Source organism: Zalophus californianus, chromosome 4, assembly GCF_009762305.2.
Source record: "Zalophus californianus isolate mZalCal1 chromosome 4, mZalCal1.pri.v2, whole genome shotgun sequence".
Lineage (NCBI taxonomy): Eukaryota > Metazoa > Chordata > Mammalia > Carnivora > Otariidae > Zalophus > Zalophus californianus.
Genome location: NC_045598.1, coordinates 25043431 through 25062408, shown reverse-complemented (window position 1 = coordinate 25062408; position 18978 = coordinate 25043431). Strand labels below are relative to the sequence as shown.

At 55.0% G+C, this 18978-nt stretch overlaps 1 protein-coding gene across 3 annotated transcripts in view; it reads left to right on the top strand.

Annotated features, from left to right (window-relative positions):
- Positions 1 to 2448: 2448 nt before the first annotated feature.
- Positions 2449 to 18978, top strand: part of TRIM62 (tripartite motif containing 62) — a 28734-nt gene continuing 12204 nt past the window's right edge. The window contains exons 1-3 of one of the 3 annotated variants that reach the window (XM_027584246.2): positions 2449 to 2539; positions 3082 to 3516; positions 14627 to 14722. In XM_027584246.2, the coding sequence (XP_027440047.1) occupies positions 3109 to 3516; positions 14627 to 14722 (504 nt within the window). In that variant the 5' untranslated portion in view covers positions 2449 to 2539; positions 3082 to 3108. Of the gene's footprint in view, positions 2540 to 2984; positions 3517 to 14626; positions 14723 to 18978 lie in introns of all 3 variants that reach the window. The other 2 variants (XM_027584264.2, XM_027584257.2) reach the window with 2 other exon arrangements.

Below are 18978 nucleotides of genomic sequence, written 5' to 3'. Positions count from 1 at the left end.
TTTGAAAGGATTCAGACAATAGCATCACATAGTAACAGAGCTTCTTCTAAAAACAGCAGTGGGATGGCATGGGGTAGGCCAAGCTGCTACAAGAAAGAGACCCAAAATACAACGGCTTACTGAAAATGGATGCTTATTTCTCTTTCTCTAGTCCGCGTGGGTGGGTGATTCCACTCCGTGTCGTCATTCAGAGCTCAGGTTCCTTATCTTTGCTCTGTCAGCCCCTTTGAAGCATTATTGAAGCTCGGTGCCTGGCACATCTGTGTTCTAGCTCGAAGGAAGAGGAAATGGAGCATGGCAGAGCAAAAGCCCAATGCCTTAAGGACTGTTTCTATTTACATTCTATTAGAAAGGACTTAGTCACAAAGCCGCAGTCAGCAGTAAGAGCGACTAGAAAGTGCGGTCTCTAGCAGACCAGCCATTTGGCCGGGTGCTCCATTGCCATAGAAGAGGATAGATTATATGTTGAATAAATGAAGCCTGTCCATCCATCATCAAGCCTTTTTTCATTTCTCTCCAAATGCTTCAATAATTTAGACCCTCCCCTCTTACAAAAAAAATATATTGGGGATGCATATTGGTGTGTTATATGGGATTCTTTTGGTTGCCAACTGACAGCACAGCCCTATTCAACTTGCTTAAGCAATAAGGTGGGCCACCTCATATATCCAAAAGTCTAGGCCTGCGTCAGAGCACCAGCCCTTCTTCCCTAGGACTCTCCCAGCCTCGGTCATGTGTTGGCTGCATCCTCATACTGGGAGCAAGTTTGCTGCTGCAGCTCCAACCATCACCACCAAACACATCCACGATCAGGAAAGGGGTCAGAGTTTTTGAAAGGGAAGAGATCCTTAGCAGAAGTCACCTCCCCACCAGAAGCTTGACCTCTAGGTTTTTCAGGCTGGACCTGTATCACATGTCCAAACCCAAACTATCACTGGCAAGAAAAATGCAACCATCACAATGGACTTGAGCCAAAAGGGGACTTCCTCCTAGACTGGGCTAGGGCCAGCCTTCCCTTGGTCACCTGCGGAAGGGACTCACCTAAACAAAATCAGACTCTGACTGCAAGGAAAAGTGGAGGAATGGTTTGGCATGAGTTACCAACTCGTTTCTGGCAATGATGGTGGCACGGGACCAGGTGAGGATGTGGAGAGTACGTAAACAGCCCAGAGGAGTAAACTTTGAACTGTTTCTTAAATTGTGCCTCAATAAAGTTTAACTCCAGTGAAGACATGTCTGGAGAAGGCAGAAACTGGGGAGCCGTGTTCAATGTCTCTTTCTCTCTCACCCCCATATCCAATCCATTACTAAATTCCATAGCGTCTATGCTTTCAATACCCTAGCCTTCTCTCCTTCCCCAGTGTCTCGGCCCCAGCGCAGGTCCCCTGCAGGCACTATGACAACGGTGATCTAACTGGGGACAGTCTTTCTTTCGCAGTCTCCATCTTTGTTGCTGTTACTCAGCTACACAGCTGTAATGAGTACCAAGCACTGCGCATATGCAGACATATCAGAAAGGATCCCTGCCGCCACCCTGCTGATGGGAAAAGAGCATCTCCCTGACTCCGTGAAACCCACACCAGACCAAGTCATTCCTCCGCTTGAAAAGCCCAGTGCCTCCAGGAAATCTTTTACTGTGACCCACAACACCCTCCGCTCCTTGCCTTCCCTACCCCACCCCCAACAGTATAGAACTACTTGCACTTCCCTCAAAGGGCCCTCCCCTTTCACGCCTCCGTGCTTTTGCACCGGCTGTCCCCTCTATCTAGAAATCCCTTATCCCCTCTCCATCTGGCATACAAGATAAGGTCTCCTATTACTCTCTCCTTCTCTCCTGCTCCACCGTCCCCACTCGCCAAACACATACGCACGCGCGCGCAGACACACACACACACACACACACACACACATACACACACACACACACACACAATATAAAAACTCCGGAAATGTTTCCTGAACGGAGGCTACCTTGGGTCACACGGTAGCGGGTCTGGGCTTTCTAAACTTCTCCCCCAAGCACTCCTTAAGAAAGTGAAGTGGAAATCTTGAACTTGCCCAAAGCAAGCAGGGCATTCTCTCGAGTTTATCTTTACATTTTATGCAAAGGTTGTATTCTATACAGATTACAGGACATATCCTTGCTTGTTTTATTAAAAAATATTTTTCCTAAATCTTCAAGTCGATGATCCATAAAGATGCTCCTTGTTTATTCCTTATCCTCTTAAATTAGCTATCCTCACCCCCCGCAGGGACCCTAAGCGAGACGCGCACGTTGTTCCGTGTGCAGATCCTGAAGGAACAGCTGGATTTCGGTCGGGCGGGGGGGAGTAGGGGAACGGTGGGGGCGGAGAGGGGGTCCGCAGGCTGGAGGCCTGGCCCCGCCTCTCCTCTCCCCCGCCCGCCGTAGGGGCGGAGTCGCCTGGGCCCGGCCCGCGGGGGCGGGGAGGGAGTCACTGCCGCCGGGAGCTCGCGCTCGGCTGGTTCCGGGTTGAGAGGCTGCGCTCGGACCTGAGCAGTGGCCGCTGAGCCGGCAGGGGTAAGGGGCCACGCCGGGTGGGGTCTTGGGGCCGGGATCGTGCAGCTGAGCTTGCTCGCACTCCTCCTCTCCTCTGCCACGCACAACCGCGGCGCCGCTTTGCCTGGCTTCCCCCTTCCCCAGAATTCCCCATCCCCTGCTTCTCCCCCTCCCCCCACTGCACCCATCCCGGGGTTTCAGCCCCCCCCCAAGGCCTCCGCTCCCCTCCTGGATCCTCTTCTCCGAGCACCCATCCCTTCACACTGTCCCTTACTCTAGAACCTCCTTGCCAAGAACCTCTTCCCTCAGACACCAAGGCCCCCTCCCTCCAGCACCCATCGCTTCGAGTCATCCACTACCTCGAGACCACCTTCCTGGACTCGCGTCCCGACTAGTCTCTACCCTGTCCCTCTTCCTCGCGTCCCCCCCCTTCCCTCCCGGACAGTCCCCCTTCTTCCTTCTGTAGCTCGTACTCCTGCGGCTCCCCGCCTGCTCCCCGCACCCATCCCTCGGTGCTGCCCCCGACAGCGCCGCGCTCGCTCAGCCGCCCCCCTGCATCTCAGGGCCCCCTCTCCGCCGCCCCCAGCGCCATGGCGTGCAGCCTCAAGGACGAGCTGCTCTGCTCCATCTGTCTGAGCATCTACCAGGACCCGGTGAGCCTGGGCTGCGAGCACTACTTCTGCCGCCGCTGCATCACTGAGCACTGGGTGAGGCAGGAGGCGCAGGGCGCCCGCGACTGCCCCGAGTGCCGGCGCACGTTCGCCGAGCCCGCGCTCGCGCCCAGCCTGAAGCTAGCCAACATCGTGGAGCGCTACAGCGCCTTCCCGCTGGACGCCATCCTCAACGCGCGCCGCGTCGCGCGACCCTGCCAGGCGCACGACAAGGTCAAGCTCTTCTGCCTCACGGACCGCGCGCTGCTCTGCTTCTTCTGCGACGAGCCGGCGCTGCACGAGCAGCACCAGGTCACCGGCATCGACGATGCCTTCGAGGAGTTGCAGGTGAGCTGCCCGGCCGGCCGAGGGCGGGGCCGGGGCCGGGGGCGGGGTCAGGGCTGGACCGTGGGGTGGGCCTAGGCAAAATTGTCACGGGGCGGGGCCGCCGGCAGGGTCAGGGCCCTATCAGAATTAGTACGGGACGGGGCGGGGCCGCGGAGAGAGGGCGGGGTGCTGGGGGCGGGGCCTAAGGGCGTCAGCGTCTGGCCGCGTCTGAGACAGACCCGAAGTCGGGGTGGGTCCTTGGTTGGGGAGGGGTCACCCATGGAGTGGCATGGCTGGTACCAGTGAGATCAGAGCTGGCCCAGGTACGGGCTTGGGGCAGGGTTGGGGCGGGGACGAATTAGAGCTGGAGGGCCACTGTCTGGGGTCAGGGGCCTGGACCTGAAGGCGGGGTCCACAAATGAATGGTTCAGGACAGAGGTGGGACAAAGACGCAGATGGAATGGGAACACTATCAAGTCTAGACAGGGGGCGGGGCCGCCGTCCGGGAATGGGTCAGGACTGTTTGGGGTAGCTGAGGGGCAGGCTTGAGGCACCATGGGGCAGGTCTCAATCAGGTGTGCATCAGGACCTAGGGGGCAGTACCAGGGCTAGATTGCACTGGGCAGGCCAGGGTGAAATCTGAGAGAGGGTCTAAGTTATGGCTATCTAAACTGCAGAGAGGGTGAGTTTGGGTGCCAAGGCCTAGGCCAAGGTGTGTGAGGGATTAAAGCTGGGATCAAGTCCAGGTACTGTAAGAAACTATTTTGGGTTTAAAGCAGAGGAGAGGCCATGTTGACTGTGGGAACAGGACTTAAGACTCAGGATTTGGAGAATAAGGCCCTGAAGTGGGGTGATTCAAGAAAAGAGAGGGGGGTGGATCTCTGGGAGTCTCCAGAGGCTTTTGATGATTCCTTGGCTCTGTCACCCTTATCAAGATCTTTGAAGACTAAATGAAACAGTATATGCAGGGTAACCTGAGCATAGTCAGCCCAGGACTATAAATGATCTCCCTTAAACATTCCCATCTTCACTGACCAACTCCTACTCAGTTCTCAAAGCCCTGCTCAAATGTCCTCTCGGTGTAAGGCTTCCCCAAGCTCCCCTGGCAAAAAAAAAAAAAAAGGCATTGGAGCTGCATTTCCTCAAATATCCTCTGTTAATAAGTGTGCTGTTTTAAAAAGTAGTGTTCCAAGATCAGCTATATTGGGGAAATACAGTATATTCTAGATACCCCCTTGGAGGAATCTCCATGTACATTTTTCATATTAAAGGTTTGGAGAAATCTTGTAGCAAAGAAATCCATTTAATGTGTTTACTAGAATGGCACCCAAGCTTATTTCAGCCTGGAAGTCTAATCTTTACCTCCACCTAAACCATTTCAATCCACCAGTCCTGTATCTTTGGCTTTGGGATACCAGTCTAGCACAGTTTCCAAAGAGCAGAGACAGTCTGTGATTCATCATATCTATGGCCCGAAAGCCTGGCACGTCCGTACTCATCAGTAAAGTTTGAATAATGAATGAGTGAATGACCAATTCTGGCCTGAGCAGTCCCAGACTGGAGACTTTGGAAGCAGATCTTTCATTCATTTTTTTTTTTAATATGCAGTGGGCTAACTTGGCAGGCAGTGAGTTCCCTGGCCCTTGAGATGCTTAAGCAGGAGCTAAATAACTACTTTCCCCTACTTTGTAGGAGGGGTCCTCCCTGCCCCCGCCCCCCCCCCAACCAACATGAGTCTCTGCAAGTCAGCCTGCACTTAGCAGATGTGTGGATGACCCTTGGCCCAGGAGAAATGGCCCCATGTTCACCATCTCTCCCTCCCTGCCCTTTTCATCCCGAAACCATGGCTGACTCCCTCCCAGTCTGGCTTTTTGAGGATGGAGAACAAGAACTGGGGGCTCTGGGAGCTTGCATAGGCTGGCATCGGCCCTCCATCCCCAGAGCATTTTGTGCCGGGCCCTGGTATCCCCATCTCTCCATCTGTGAAGTCACATAAACAGGGAGGGGAGAACCTTTGACATGGCTGGGTGCAGGTGGTGAGGGTTTGAAGGGACTCTGTCTGAAACCATCTGTCCAACCTCTTCCTAATATAGATGTGGAGACTGAGGTCCAGAGAGGTGATGGGACTTACCCAAAGCCACACTACCAGACAATGAGAGAGCCAGGCTAGAAAGCTCTGCCTGCCCCAGGCCAGATCCCTCCTCTGCCGCTTAGCCCCTCCTCTCCCTGTCTACTTTCTAGCTAGAGAGGCCTCTGCCTTCTGAGCCTGGGTTCCCCTGAATGCAAACCAGGAAATCAGAACAATTGTGTTTTGGTTTTTTGCAATCCATTCCATATCCTGGGGAATACAGGAGAAATTAAATGTGTATTTTCTCTAAATGTTATTGAAACACTTTTACTCTTCGGTGAAAAGAACAAGACGGCCACTCACCTACCTTCTAGTGCACTATCCTGTGGGCAGATAGACTTGGGCTCCAAACCTTCCTTCAGCCTTGTCTGTGTGACTCGGCAAGTCCCTTCATGTAAGCCTTGATGCTCTGGTGTGTAGACTGGGGTCACAATGGTTCTTTCCTACCAGGATTTCAGGAGGCTGACCTGAGGTGAACTGCTGTTTGAGATGCTTGGCACAGGGGAGGGGCTGAGTCAGCATGCCCCCTCCCATCCTTTCTCCTTCTACCTGTGAGACCTCACATGCCCAGCTGGGCAAGTGCCCAGCCCGGCCTCTCTTGCCTGAGAGGAGACCTTGCTTTGGCTCCTCCTTTGGGCTTGGCAAGAAGGTGGCAGAGAAACATACTTTCCACCTTGGAGTGGGGAGTTCCTGGGTGAGGTTCAAGCCACTCCCCAACCCACCTGCCTCTCTCACCTTGTGGGGTAACATAATCAACAGAGCAGAGCTCATTCGCTACGTGTGCACTGGGAATGAGGCTGAGCCTGCCCAGCACACCCCCTCCTCTCCCGGCTGCTGGTGGTTCCATCCCCAGGGCTCCTAGAGCCTGGGCTTGGGTCCCTCTCCTGGAGAATAACAGACTCAGAGCTGGAGAACCTTGGAGATCTTTTGGTGCAACCCTCACTTGACAGATGGGTAAGTGGCAGAGGAGGAGGAAGCGGACCTTTCCCCAGGCCCGAGGCCAGAGGAGGCTGTGCCTGGGCTCAGCTGGAGTCTCCTCACATCCCACCTAGCGGTTGGCCTGCAGCTTTTACATTTATTATAAATCCTGGAGGCAGCAGAGCAGAAAGGTGAAGAACTCTGGCTTTGTACTGGGCAGCTTCAATCCTGGTGCCACCATTTTCTGGCAGTGTGGCCTTAGAAGAGTTACTTCCACCTCTGAGCTTCAAGTCCCTCATTGATGGTGATGGGGGCGGATGAAATGAGATGGCATTTGCAAGAACTTAGTACTGCACTCAGCACATAGTGAGCACTCAGTAAATGACAGCTGTAGTATGTTATCATACTGAGCGCAATTGACACTTGGGGCCAGGTGAGTCTTTGTATGCAAGGCAATCTTGTGCACTGTAGAATGTTTAGGAGTATCCCTGGCCTCGGACTAGCGCTAACCAGCAGCGCCTCCCACTCCCCTCACCCCCTCCACCCTCCCACCCCTCCCATCCCACCAAGCTGTGACAACCAAAAACGTCTCCAGACTTCATCAAATGTCCCCTGGGGTCAGAGTCACCCCTGGTTGAGAACCTTGGCCTAGAGAAGCTCTAATGAGCTTTCCAGGCTCAGCTCAAATGTCACCTCCTCCATGAAGCTTTCCCTGACCTGCCAAGCAGAATTGCTTTGAACTTGATTCCAATACTGGGGTCAGATCCTGGCATCATCATTGATGAGCTGTGTGTCCTTGGTCAGATCACTTCACTTCTCTAAGCCTCCCCCTGCTCATCTGTAACATGGGGTTAAGATGACCTCCCTGGGAGGGGAAGAATGAAGGGGGGGACATCGGAGCAGGAGACGAACCATGAGAGACGATGGACTCTGAAAAACAAACTGAGGGTTCTAGAGGGGAGGGGGTGGGGGATGGGTTAGCCTGGTGATGGGTATTAAAGAGAGCACGTTCTGCGTGGAGCACTGGGTGTTATGCACAAACAATGAATCATGGAACACTACATTAAAAACTAATGATGTATGGGGATTAACATAACAAAAAAAAAATTTTTTTTAAATAAATAAATAAAAAAGATGACCTCCCTGGGAAGGATGTTCTGAGGGTTAGGGATGCTGGATCAAAAGTGCCTGATACTGTGCCTGCCACTGAGTAGCACACAACAATTTTTAAGGAATTGTTTTCTGATTATAAAATTAACATAATCAACAGAGCTATGTAATATAAAAGTTAAAGTCCCCCCCCATAATCTCACCCCATAGAAAAACATGGTTAGAATTGCTTTGTGATTATTCAGAATTTTTATTGTATAAAAGCATGTGAGCGTGTGTATGTGTGTGTGTGCCTCCCTGCCTCACCTTTTTTTTTCACTGCTGAGCATTGGACCGTAGAGCCAAAGGGAGGGAGGGAGCCCCATCTCAGAAGGGTTTGGAGCTTCTCAGCCAATACCTATTGGGCCTTGGTGCATTGCCTGGGACTAGACTAAGCGCTTTTCTTGTATTACCTCATTTAATCTTCATAAAACCCTGTTGAGTGGGTCCTGTCATTTACTCCTTTTCCAGATAAAGAAACAGGCTCAGAGGAATTGAGTGCCTTGTTCAGTCACCCAGCTGGGAGGTGGCAGGGGCAGGATTAGAAGCCAGTCTGACTGGGCCACTCACAGCCTCCCAGCTACCTCTGAGGGCCAGGTAGTACCCCCCCTCCCTTTCCCCACCTCTCCCACGCTGCCTGTCTTTGTGTTTCAAGTACTCAACACAGGGTCAGGCTAAGGACACGGTCTGTGCTAGCTGATGCCCTGAGGGCAGGTGGCTGGATGTCATCTTGGTCAGACATGCATCCCACTCTCTGGCCTGAGACCTCAGCTTCCATGCCTCCAGAGAAGGGATCACATTCAGTCCCAGACACCCTTTCCAGGCCTTATGTGACCATTGGAGCCTTTCCCAAGGCCTCTGTCCTGCCGGGGGAGACGGTGCTGCACTAACCTTGGGTGGGAGCCCTGATGAGCTGGGCGTGGTGACCCAGAGCTGCCGAGAGACAGCCACATGGGGGAAAGGGCGGGGTGAGGGGACTGGGTTCAAATCCTGACTCCAGCTTCTTCCAGCTGAGCAGAAGGCACTGCCTCCTCTCAGCCTTTCCCAGCCTGGGAGATCGAAGTAACAAGACTGTCCCCTTGCTGCGTAAAGAGGGAGAGAGACTCGCTGCCCATCCAGACAGCTAATGGCTCTGAAGCTGCTTTATTCAGCGCCACAGACAGGGAAGCAGCTGGCAGTGAGTCAAACTCGGGGCTTGCTGTTGGCATCCCTACTTCCCTCCTCACAGGTGTCCGCGGGCTGCCAGGAATGTTCATCCAGGACACCTTGGCTAGGCACAGGCCACAGTGTAGGAACTTGAATTTGGGCTGCCTCGGGACATTTATTTCACAGAAGGCAAAGGATTGGGTGGGCAGTGACAACAACAGAAAGAACAACTCTAAGGAAACACCAGCTGCGCTCATCAGGCACTGGCTGTGAGCTAGGTGCTGGGACGGCCATGAAATCCTTTCTCCTTTCCCAATTCCTTGTGTGGGACTCGCACCAGCACCATTTCGCAGATGAAGACATTGAGGCTGAGAGGTTCAGTAACTTGCCCAAGATGGAGTGGGTGTGGGAGAGCGCAAGACGGGTGCAGGCGGGAGCCAGAGCTGGGAGCTCAGACTCCGGTCTGTCTGGCCCAGAACTCACCCTCCTCCCCAACATCCTGACTGCCTCACGCAGCATCCGACGGTGGAGGGGCCTCAGAAACCATGGCACAGCCTCATTTACTTTGCGGACCCTGAGCTCTGCTTGGACACTGGGGTGGGTGTGGAGGATTTGGAGGCGGGGTCCATCCTGAATTAGGGATTCACTCAGTAATTTCTTCAGTCAGCACTACTGCTGTGGCTGCTGGGGGCCAGGCTGTGTGCTGGGCCCGGGAGAGCGCCTGCTGGGGGGGAGCCAGGCCCATCGACCGCGGGCGTCATGGCCCCGGCTCCTCTGGCTGTAACTGAGAGTCATCCAGGCCTCCGTGGGGCTGACGGTTGAGCTGAGGGCAAAGAGAGAAGACATTGTGGACACCAGGGGTAAAGCCATTCACGGCCCCCATTGCCCGGGGGCAGGGGCAGCGCTATGGCTGACACTCTCACCGAATCCTCATGCACACCTGTGCAGTGGGTGGCATTGCCCTCTTTTGAGGAAACGGAGGCTCAGAAACTGTGCCCACTGCCATGGCACCAGTAAGTGTTGCTGGAACTGGAACTTAGGTTGTCAGCCCAGGGACAGGCCTGGAGATGAGCTGGTGGGTAATTGTGGCTGGAGGGGAGGGCATCTGGGGCCTGGCAGGAATGGGGGAGTGAGGTTGCGGGGGCCCACTCTCAAATCCCCACCCCAAGGAGCTTGGATTCATTCCTGGAGACGCTGGGGAGCCAGGACCTGGTTTGAGCCGGCAAGCGGGGCCTGGCCAGGCCTGCAGGTTGGGCAGTGGGCAACTGGAGGGCTGGGAGAGCCTGGGGGCAAAGGGAGCAATGAGGAGGCCTTGCAAGAGACTGCGGGTGGTCCGGGAGGATTGTCTGGGAGGGTCCGGGAGGGGTGGGGTTCAAAGAGAGAAGACATGCAAGAGTTCAGGGGGAGCAGGAGCATCAGGGGTTCTGGGCGTGGGAGAGGAATGGGGGAGAGGAAGAAGGTGGGGCAAGTTCAGTTGGCCATGTTGAGATTTCTGGTGTCCTTGGGTCAGAGCAGGAGAGAGAGCGCGTATCGGAGCGTGGAGAAGGGGAGGGGACCTGGGCACCTACGTGGCCCTTTCACGGGGCCATCTTATTTAGTCCCACCCCAACCCCATGGGTGACTCTGATGCCCATTTTGCAGATAAGGCTCTGAGAGGTGGGCCCTGAGAGGGGAAGAGGTGATCCGCCTAAGGTCATACAGCTGGGACTCAAACCCAGAGTTCACGCTATCTGCCCTGGGCAGCACTGCTTGGTGACAGGGGTGAGAAGGGTCCCTGAAGCCTTCAGGAGATGGCTTCCTGCAGCAGCTTTGCCCTCTAGGCTGGGAGAGGGGTGGCCCCACAGGAGGGGCAGTCTGGCCTGGGGAGCATAGGAACCTTGGCTCTCTGTCCTTCCCCCCCCACCCCCCCGCCCGCCACCAGCTGCTGCCCCAGTCCTGGCCTCTCCAAACCTATGGGAGCCCCGAGCCTCTCAGCTGACATTTGCATAATTGCTACTCAGGTCTGTGCCAGCCCTAACTGTGCTCATCTCCAAAGGAAGGGGCACAGAGCTGTGGCTCTGCCCTCTGAGGTTTGCCCCTCCCGACTCTCCCACTCCTGACATGCTCCTGCTCTGATGGGGCCGGCAGAGTCCAGCTCCCCCAAGCTGACCTTCAAGGCCTCCTCCCCCCCCCCCCCGCTCTCACCCCAGCTAACCCCACTGGCCTTTCCAGCTTGGGACTCCACCCACCTGTCCAGCCTGGCTCCCGTCATCCCCACCTGCCCCCCACTTCCTGCACACACCAGGTGTGCCCCTGCCCGACTAGTCTGTCCACCTGGGATGCTCTGGCCCCACCCAGGAGACCTGAAGGAACCCTGCGCATCCATCCATCTTCCCTGGGCTTTCCAAATCAGAAATAAAGTCTCTCCTGGATGCTCTGCCAGTTCTGACTCCCTGTCTCACATGTCATTGGGATGATGATGATGACCATGACAGCAGCCAAGAGTGACTGAGTGTACCCTGGGCGTCGTGTCAGGGCATGAATTAAGTCATCAGATCCTCACAACCACAGAGCCAACACTGATATTAGCTGCACTTTACGGATTTGGAAATGGAGCTGTGTGACCTGAGGCAAGCTGTCTGACCTCTCTGAGCCTCTGTTTCCCCCTCCGTGAGATGGAGGTGTTAAAGGCACTCACCTCATGAGGTGGTTGTGAGCCTGTGAACCCAAACCTCAGCATGGCGGCCCTTCTTCAGAGCTAGCTCTGCCCCATAGAGCTTCCTGTTTTGTGTCTCACTTCTGCCGGCCGTACATTTTCCAGTTGGTTCTCCTCTTTCAAGCTGTGTGGCCCCGGACCAGTCAGTCCCTTTTCATGGACCTCAGTTTCCTGTTCGAGAGTTCCAGAGGGTTTGACCAGACAGTTCCTGGTGCTCCGCATCTGTGCCGTCTGAGACACTAGCCACCGGTCCCATGTGGCTCTTGAGCACTTGAAATATGCAACCCAACACCTCGGTGCCGCTGCGGAACCGAGTTTCAGTTTTATTTCATTTCAAATCATGTTAACTTTAGTAGCCGCATGTGGCTGGTGGCTGCTTTATTGGACAGTGCAGGTCTGGACCAAGAGAGGAAGTTTGGGGCCAGGGGAGAAGGCCTTGAGTGCCACGCTCAAGCTTCATGGCTGTCTTTCCAGACACCATGGAAATGCTGCAGTGGGGCACGGGGAAGAAGCATGGACAGATCTGTCCCATAGAGCAGTCACTCCAGCTGCTCTGTGGGGCACTTGGAGCGTGCAGGGGCAGAGGGGAGCCTAGGGTCACAGTCCAGAAAAGCAGGGGTGAAAACCAAACGAGGGGCAGTGGGTGTAGACAGGAGACAACTGGCGAGACAAACCTGATGACCCATTGCCCTGGTGGGTGGGCAGCGTCAAGAATGACTCCCAGATTTCTCACTTGGATGGCAGTAGGGGTGGGGGTGGCCTTCGCTGAGATGGGGACTTGGGAAGAGCAGCAAGTCTGGTGTCCCTTAACCCTATTCCAGCATTCTCTGTCATGTTAACGCATGTGTCCCTGTCTTGCCCCCCAACTCATCTGCACCCCTCCTGAGGCATCCGTCTGCCTGTTGCTGACACAGCACCGTGTGGGCCCAAGGAGACCTCCGCACGTGTTTGTGGAATGGGCAAAGGAGTGTTCTGTTGCTCCCAGAGTCCAAGAGGAAGAGGCAGGCCTGCCTTCTCGATCAGTCATCAGGGACTCCTGTTTTCCAAGGCTGGCTCCTCATCCTGCCGCTGTGTCATCTCAGGTCACGGCTCAGAGAAGAGGAGCCTTCCCTGACCACCTTCCCCCAAACTCGCCCCCATCCCGCACTGCTTTATCTTCTCTAGAGCACAGACCATAACCCAGAATCACCTGGTTCTTTTGTTATTTTCCTTGCTCATTATCTCTCTTCCCCACCACACTGGACGGTCCCTGTGGATAGGGACTGTCTGTCTCACTCTCTGCTGTATCCCCAGAGCCTCGGTGGTGCCTAGCACAGAGTAGTTGCTCGGTAAATATTTGTTGCATGACTAAGGGATAGTAAGCAAAGGTAATTTCTGCATGCTTCCCTTAGCGTGCCATCACAACCATCTTCCCGTGTCACTCCCTCGTCTGTAAAATTAGTTGGACCAGATGTTTTCCAAGGGTCCTCCCTGCTCTGATGAGCTCAGGGAGTAGGAGGGAGGTGAGGGTGAACAGGTAAGTCAGCTCCTGGCATCTCTCACAGCCCAGGCTGACTGGAAAACCCAGGTCCCGCTCAGAGGCTGTTTCCACAGAGCAAACTTCCTTGAGCCCCATCTTAGTGTCAGGCCGTTGATAGGTACAGGGGATAGAGAGCAGGGACTGGTAAGGGTCCGCCCTGCAGGACTCATGGGCTCATGGGGGGGGAGGGGCACTAGGGACAGACAGGAGAACTAGTTATGATACAGTGAGCTAACTGCCCAGTACGTGCAGACAGCTGGCCCTGTCACGGGGGTACCCACCTCAACACCACATTCATTCATTTGACAAATATTCATCGAGGCCCTGCTGTGTGCTGGGCACTGTTCTAAACACTGGGGATCCAACAGTGAACAAGCCAGACAGGACTCCTGCCCTCATGATATTCACAGTCTGGTGGAGGAGATGAGCAGTAAACACGCTAACAAGTGAGCAAGAGCATCTCGGACAGCAGAAGGTGCTAGGAGGACCTCGAAGCAGGATGCGGGACAGAGGGTGTAGGGGATGATGCTGTACATGGGGTGGTCTGGCGAGACCTCCCTGAGGAGGTGGCATCTGACCTGATATGTCAGTGACACAAAGGAATCACCGGAAGAAAATCTGAGTGGAGTGCACTGGCCAGAGGAAGCAGCAAGGGCAAAATCACGAGGCCAAGACAAGCCCGTGTCGGAGCAACAGGAAGAAGGCCGCTTTGGGTGCATGGGAGTGAGGGGAGAGGGGTGGTGGAGACAGGTGTGGCACGAGGGTGAGGCACAGCATTGAAGCAGGCACCCCAAAACTCAGTGATTGAGATGGTTAATACTTAATGCAATTTTAAAATTAAAGCAAAAAAAAAAAACCCATGATGAACAAAATATCAAATTTTTAAATAAAAACAAAATCCCTAGCAGCGTCTTGCTGAGCCCTACTGGAACCTGAGGCAAAGGAAAAATCAGTAATACTGCTCGTGGCCTTACTTAAGGTTTCCATATGTTGTATAGTATGGGTTTTTGTCACTGTTTGTCATGGGTGTCATCACTGTAGAAACCATGTCACCCACCTGACGTCAAGGTCATGGTCCACTTATGGTTTTACCCTTACTTGCTTGGCTGCATGCTTTGGGGCCAGTTTCATGAGCTCTCTGTACCAATTTTTCCATTGGAAAATGGAGGTATTAATAGTGCCTTCCTCTGTGTTGAGAGGATTAAATGACCCAATACAAGCACAGGACTGAGAGCAGCGCCCAGCCCACTGGACGCGTGAGTCGAAGCGGAGCACAGTGGTACGGCCTTGGTACCCACCGCGGGATGCTAAGCCGGGAGTCTCCGCCCGCAAATCAGGCTGGGGCAGAATGTATGTGGAGGCGGGTTGGAGACAGGGAGATCGTAAACTCCTGGGATGGCTAGAGAGGAGGCTGTCGCAAACCTCCAGATGAAAGATGGAAAGATGAAGGCAGCCCGGGTATCTGGGAGACTGGGGGGTTTGTTGAACTGTGCGGGGAGGACGGTGTTGGGCCGGGGCGCGGGAGCGCGGCGGCGGTCTGGCCCGGGCTCCGCATCCAGGCCTTGTGTTGTTCCAGAGGGAGCTGAAGGAGCAGCTTCAGGCCCTTCAGGACAGCGAGCGGGAGCACACAGAGGCGCTTCAGCTGCTGAAGCGACAGCTGGCCGAGACGAAGGTGAGCCCGGCCCGGCGCGGGGGGCGGAGCCTGCGGAGGGGGCGGGGCCCTATGGGAGGGGGCGGGGCTTAAAGGTGCCAGACCCATTATGAGAGGGGCGGGGCTGGGGGCAGTGGAACAGAGGCTGGAGCTTCCACGAAGGTAAATGCGACCCACTCCTAGGACTGAGGGCAAGGATTTGGGCTGGTGCCTGGGTTTAAGGGTGGGGCCCTTTCTCCCTTCCTGCTCTGGGTGGAAGGTGAGATGGGACCAGGGAGCAGTCCGGAGGAGCCAACCCTGAGCGTGTTCCCCTGAAGCCCTCCTGATGATTTGTGGCCCAGCCTTGGTATCACTCTTTTAAACGCAGACCGTAGGGATATGGACTCTACTGCAAAGTAGGGCCAATCCCTATAGTCTCTGGCTGCAATGGTTTGAAAAGAAAGGCTTTTTCTGGACCTGAGAGGGAGGCCCTGGATTCTGATCCAGCCACTAACTGGCTGTGTGACTTTGGGTAAACTGCATCCTTTTCTGGCCCCCCAGTCTTCCCATCTGTCCACCAGAGACCCTGGCCAGGCTCCTTCCAGCCCTGAAATTCTGGATCCCAGGGCCTCCCTCTGAGTTCCCCCCACTGATGCCTCACCAACTGGACAAGGCTTGCTTTGATTTCTGCCCTTTCTGGGACCAGGAACTGGGGACCCAGGCCCAGCTGCTAAGCTCTACGTTGATTTCAGTCTGGCCCGCCTCGCTAGCAGCAGCTGAGCTAGAGCCTTAGGAATGCTCTGGACCTCTGGGGGTCACCTGGGGCCTGGAGAGGCCATTGGAGACCCAGATCTGTGCCCAAGCTTGGCCACCAACCCGTGTGGGGTCTCAGGGAGGTCATGACAAACATTTCTTTAGAGAACATTCTGGAATGCCTTTGGGCAGGACCCTCAGCAGGCCATAGATGAGAAACAGAGGACGCTAGCCTATTTGCCTTCCACAGCCTCAGTTTCCCTATCTGCCTGGTGATTCTGCACCCTCAGGTGAAGAGAAGCAAATGCAAGCCTCTATGTGAATGAGAGCGAATATTATGGTCTAGTTTTTCCCCAGCGTTCTCTTCTCTCCACTCCCCATTGTTTTTCTCCACTGACCTTTTCCTCCCCTGCTTTCCTGTCCATCTGTCTACCTCTGGGGGGTCCTGTGGGGCCACCTCCCCCTCCAGTTCCCCCAGCCCTGCTTCCTGTCTGGACTGGGGTGTTTATACAAGAAATGCCTATGGATGCTTTGGAGGTCATATTTCACCTGGTGCCTGACTCGGCCTTCCTGCAGCGCCTGTCCCTCCAATGGCCCGGCCTGAGGGCCTGTCTGATCTCCCTCCCTGGGCCCAATGTTTTCCTTGGTCAGTGCTGACCAAGTGACGCATTCTTGGCAGGGTGTTTTTCTGAACCAGCCCCAGTTCCTCCGAGCCCCTGTGTGTTCCCAGGGATGTGGTGGGCTGGGGTAGAGGCTGCTTTCCCAGCCACAGCACCAAAGGGGTTGGGGGTGGGGTGGGGGTGACTCTGCCCTAGAAAAAACTAGAATAAATGGGGCATGCCAGGTGAGCTGGTAACTGTGTTTCCCATTCATTGTCTCACTGAACCCCACAGAATGTCACCCCATGACAGCAGGACTCCCCAGAACCTAGCACAGTGCCTCCCACATAATAAATAGTTGTAGAACAGATGAGTGTATGTGTGATGTGAGGGGGACACCTTCTGAGGCAGGAATGTTATCTCTATTTTATTGGCAAGGAAACTGAGGCACAGAGATGTTGAGAAACCAGCCTAAGGCCACACAGCTAGTGAGTGGTTAATTGGGAGCTTACTGTCCAATTTTGTCAGAACCTAGTGCATATTCCAGCCCCAGGCTGGGAGGTCCTCATCCAGATCTATGGCTTTGTGGTCAGCAAGACAGGTACATTGGGAAGACCTTTTAGGGACATACTTGAAGCCCCTGTGATTGGCTGTCAGTCTGACGTTCCACTATTGAGCTGCCCTCTCCCTGCCTCTCCCCCTTTTCCTATCCATCCTCTTTTGTCCTGGAGACACTAGACCCCCATCCTAAAAAGAAGATGGAGTCTGCACCCACCTCTGCAGAGCAGTTTTTGGCAAGACTCTTCCCTCCTTCACCTCTCAAGCAGATTCTGACGACCAGCTTTGTGCCAGGCCCTGGGATGGGCACGGGAAGTACAAGGCTGGGGAAGACGTCATTCTTACCCCTGGGGGTTTGTCCACTAGCTGGAGCCACATTTTATGTGAGACTGTGGATTAGGAATATTTACAAAATGCTCTGGAGACATTTAACTATTTCACTGCCTGAAAAAGTTAGGGAGGATGACACAGAGGAGGTAGCTTTCAATCTGGGTCTTGCAGGTCGAGTAGGAGTTTGCCTGTTGAATAGAGTTTGTTTTGGGGGTGGTCCATTCTAGGCAGGTGGAATAGCAGCACAATGGCACTAGAGAGGTAAGCTGGGATCAGACTAAGGACTCTGATTGCTGGGCTAAGGAATTTAGTCTTTTACTAGTTATCAAGGAGCCAAGAAAGTTTCCTAAACAGCATTGGCTTTGACCCACTTGGCACATTAGAAGGGTCACTGTGGCGTTGAGTTTGTTGCCAAAGACACAGAGTTGACTTACAGACCAAGAGAGTTGGATGGCCTGTGGGATCCCAGGAGTCTGTGGTTGAGGCAGGTGGAAAGATGAATGTGGTGCTCAGGAGACACGCAAGGCCACGGATAAGGACATGGGAGCCATCCTCAAAGCAGTGGGGCTGGAACATCTAGGAGGGCATGTAGGTGAGAACGGAAGGAGCCGGCCCAGAGGGAGCAGCCACAGAGGTGGGAGGCAAACCAGTACATGCAGCTGGTAGAGGGTGGCCGGTGCGCCAAACACTGCCATGGAGGGGTCGAGAAGGAGCCGGAAGGGGTGGCTGTGGGATTTGGGCGTCCTTGGAGGGCAGCGGCAGATGGTGCAGGGAGAGCAGGCCCCGTCTTCTCCACCTGTGACCCGCACAGAAGCCTGAGGGATCAGGGAGGGGCTCAGGGAGGCCACAGGCAGCCTGGCTCTTCGTCCCCAGCCTCTCCTCCACCCCCTTTGTCTGCCTGGCGCTCTGGGTGGGCATGCGCGGGGAGGCTGGCCCGCTGCCAGCAGTTCTTCCTGCCGCCGCTACAGGAGGGAACTGGCCCTAATTGAGCCTTTGTCAAGCCTCCCACAGAGCCCTGGGCACTGAACACAGCGGGGTCTCTGACTCTGTGAACTCCCAGCCAGAATCCCACAAAGTAAAATTGCAGAGGCAGGTTCCGTACACTGCTGCAGCCTGGACACACTTCTGTACCCGTGTTGTCCCGCCATGCGATGCTCCCCGCATCCCCCGCTGACTTGCTGCCTGTCCTGCAGGCCCCGGCTCAGAGACCATCTCTCCGTAATCAGGCTCTTTCTCCGCACCTCAAACAATGCCATGCCTTTTGCAAACAAGCCCCCGCTTAATCTTCCCCAGACCCCTGCGCCGTGGTTGTGCTACTCCTCTCACAGATAAGAAAACAGGCTCAGAGACATTAGGCAACTGAAGTTGCCACAGCTAGAGACCCAGAGCCAGGATTCTCACCTGGGCTGTTGGGCACTGAAGCCTGGGCCCTTCACCACACAGGCCCCTCCTGGGCCCGGCAGTGCCCGCGGGAGCAGAGAAGTAGGCAAATCCAGGCTTGTCTCCTGTGATCATGGCTTTAACCTCCAGCTCTGGTTTCTCGCCTGGGGGGTGGGTCTCAAGGGCGGCAGGACAGGGCGGGTGACCACCAAGGTTTGCCCGGCACCTTGCGGTTTATAAAGCTCTCTGATATCTGTGATCTCCTTGTCACCTTTGCTTGAGCCCCACGAGTGATTTTTTCTTTTTTTCACAAATAAAGACCTCACTGTATCCTAGACTGACCTCAGCCTCTTCTCCCCCCCCCACCCCCTCTCCCCCAGCTTCCCTGTCCCTCCCACCCCCAAGCCAGAAAGCTGGGCATCATCCTCACACCTTTCCCTGCTCTGTCCCTCCAGCCAGCCCGTCGGGCACCAGGGCTGAAGAGGCTGCCCCCAGATGTCTTTCAAGCCACAGCCCCTCTAGTTCAAGCCTCAGTGGGTTTCCTAAAGGGCACGTGGAATCATGTGCTGTCTGGGGCGATGCCAGCCGGTCCTGCCACCGAGATTTTCCACGTGCCCCTCCCCCACCCTCTCCTCTCCCCCCCATCCGCTCCCCCTGGCCTAACCCCTGATGACTGTC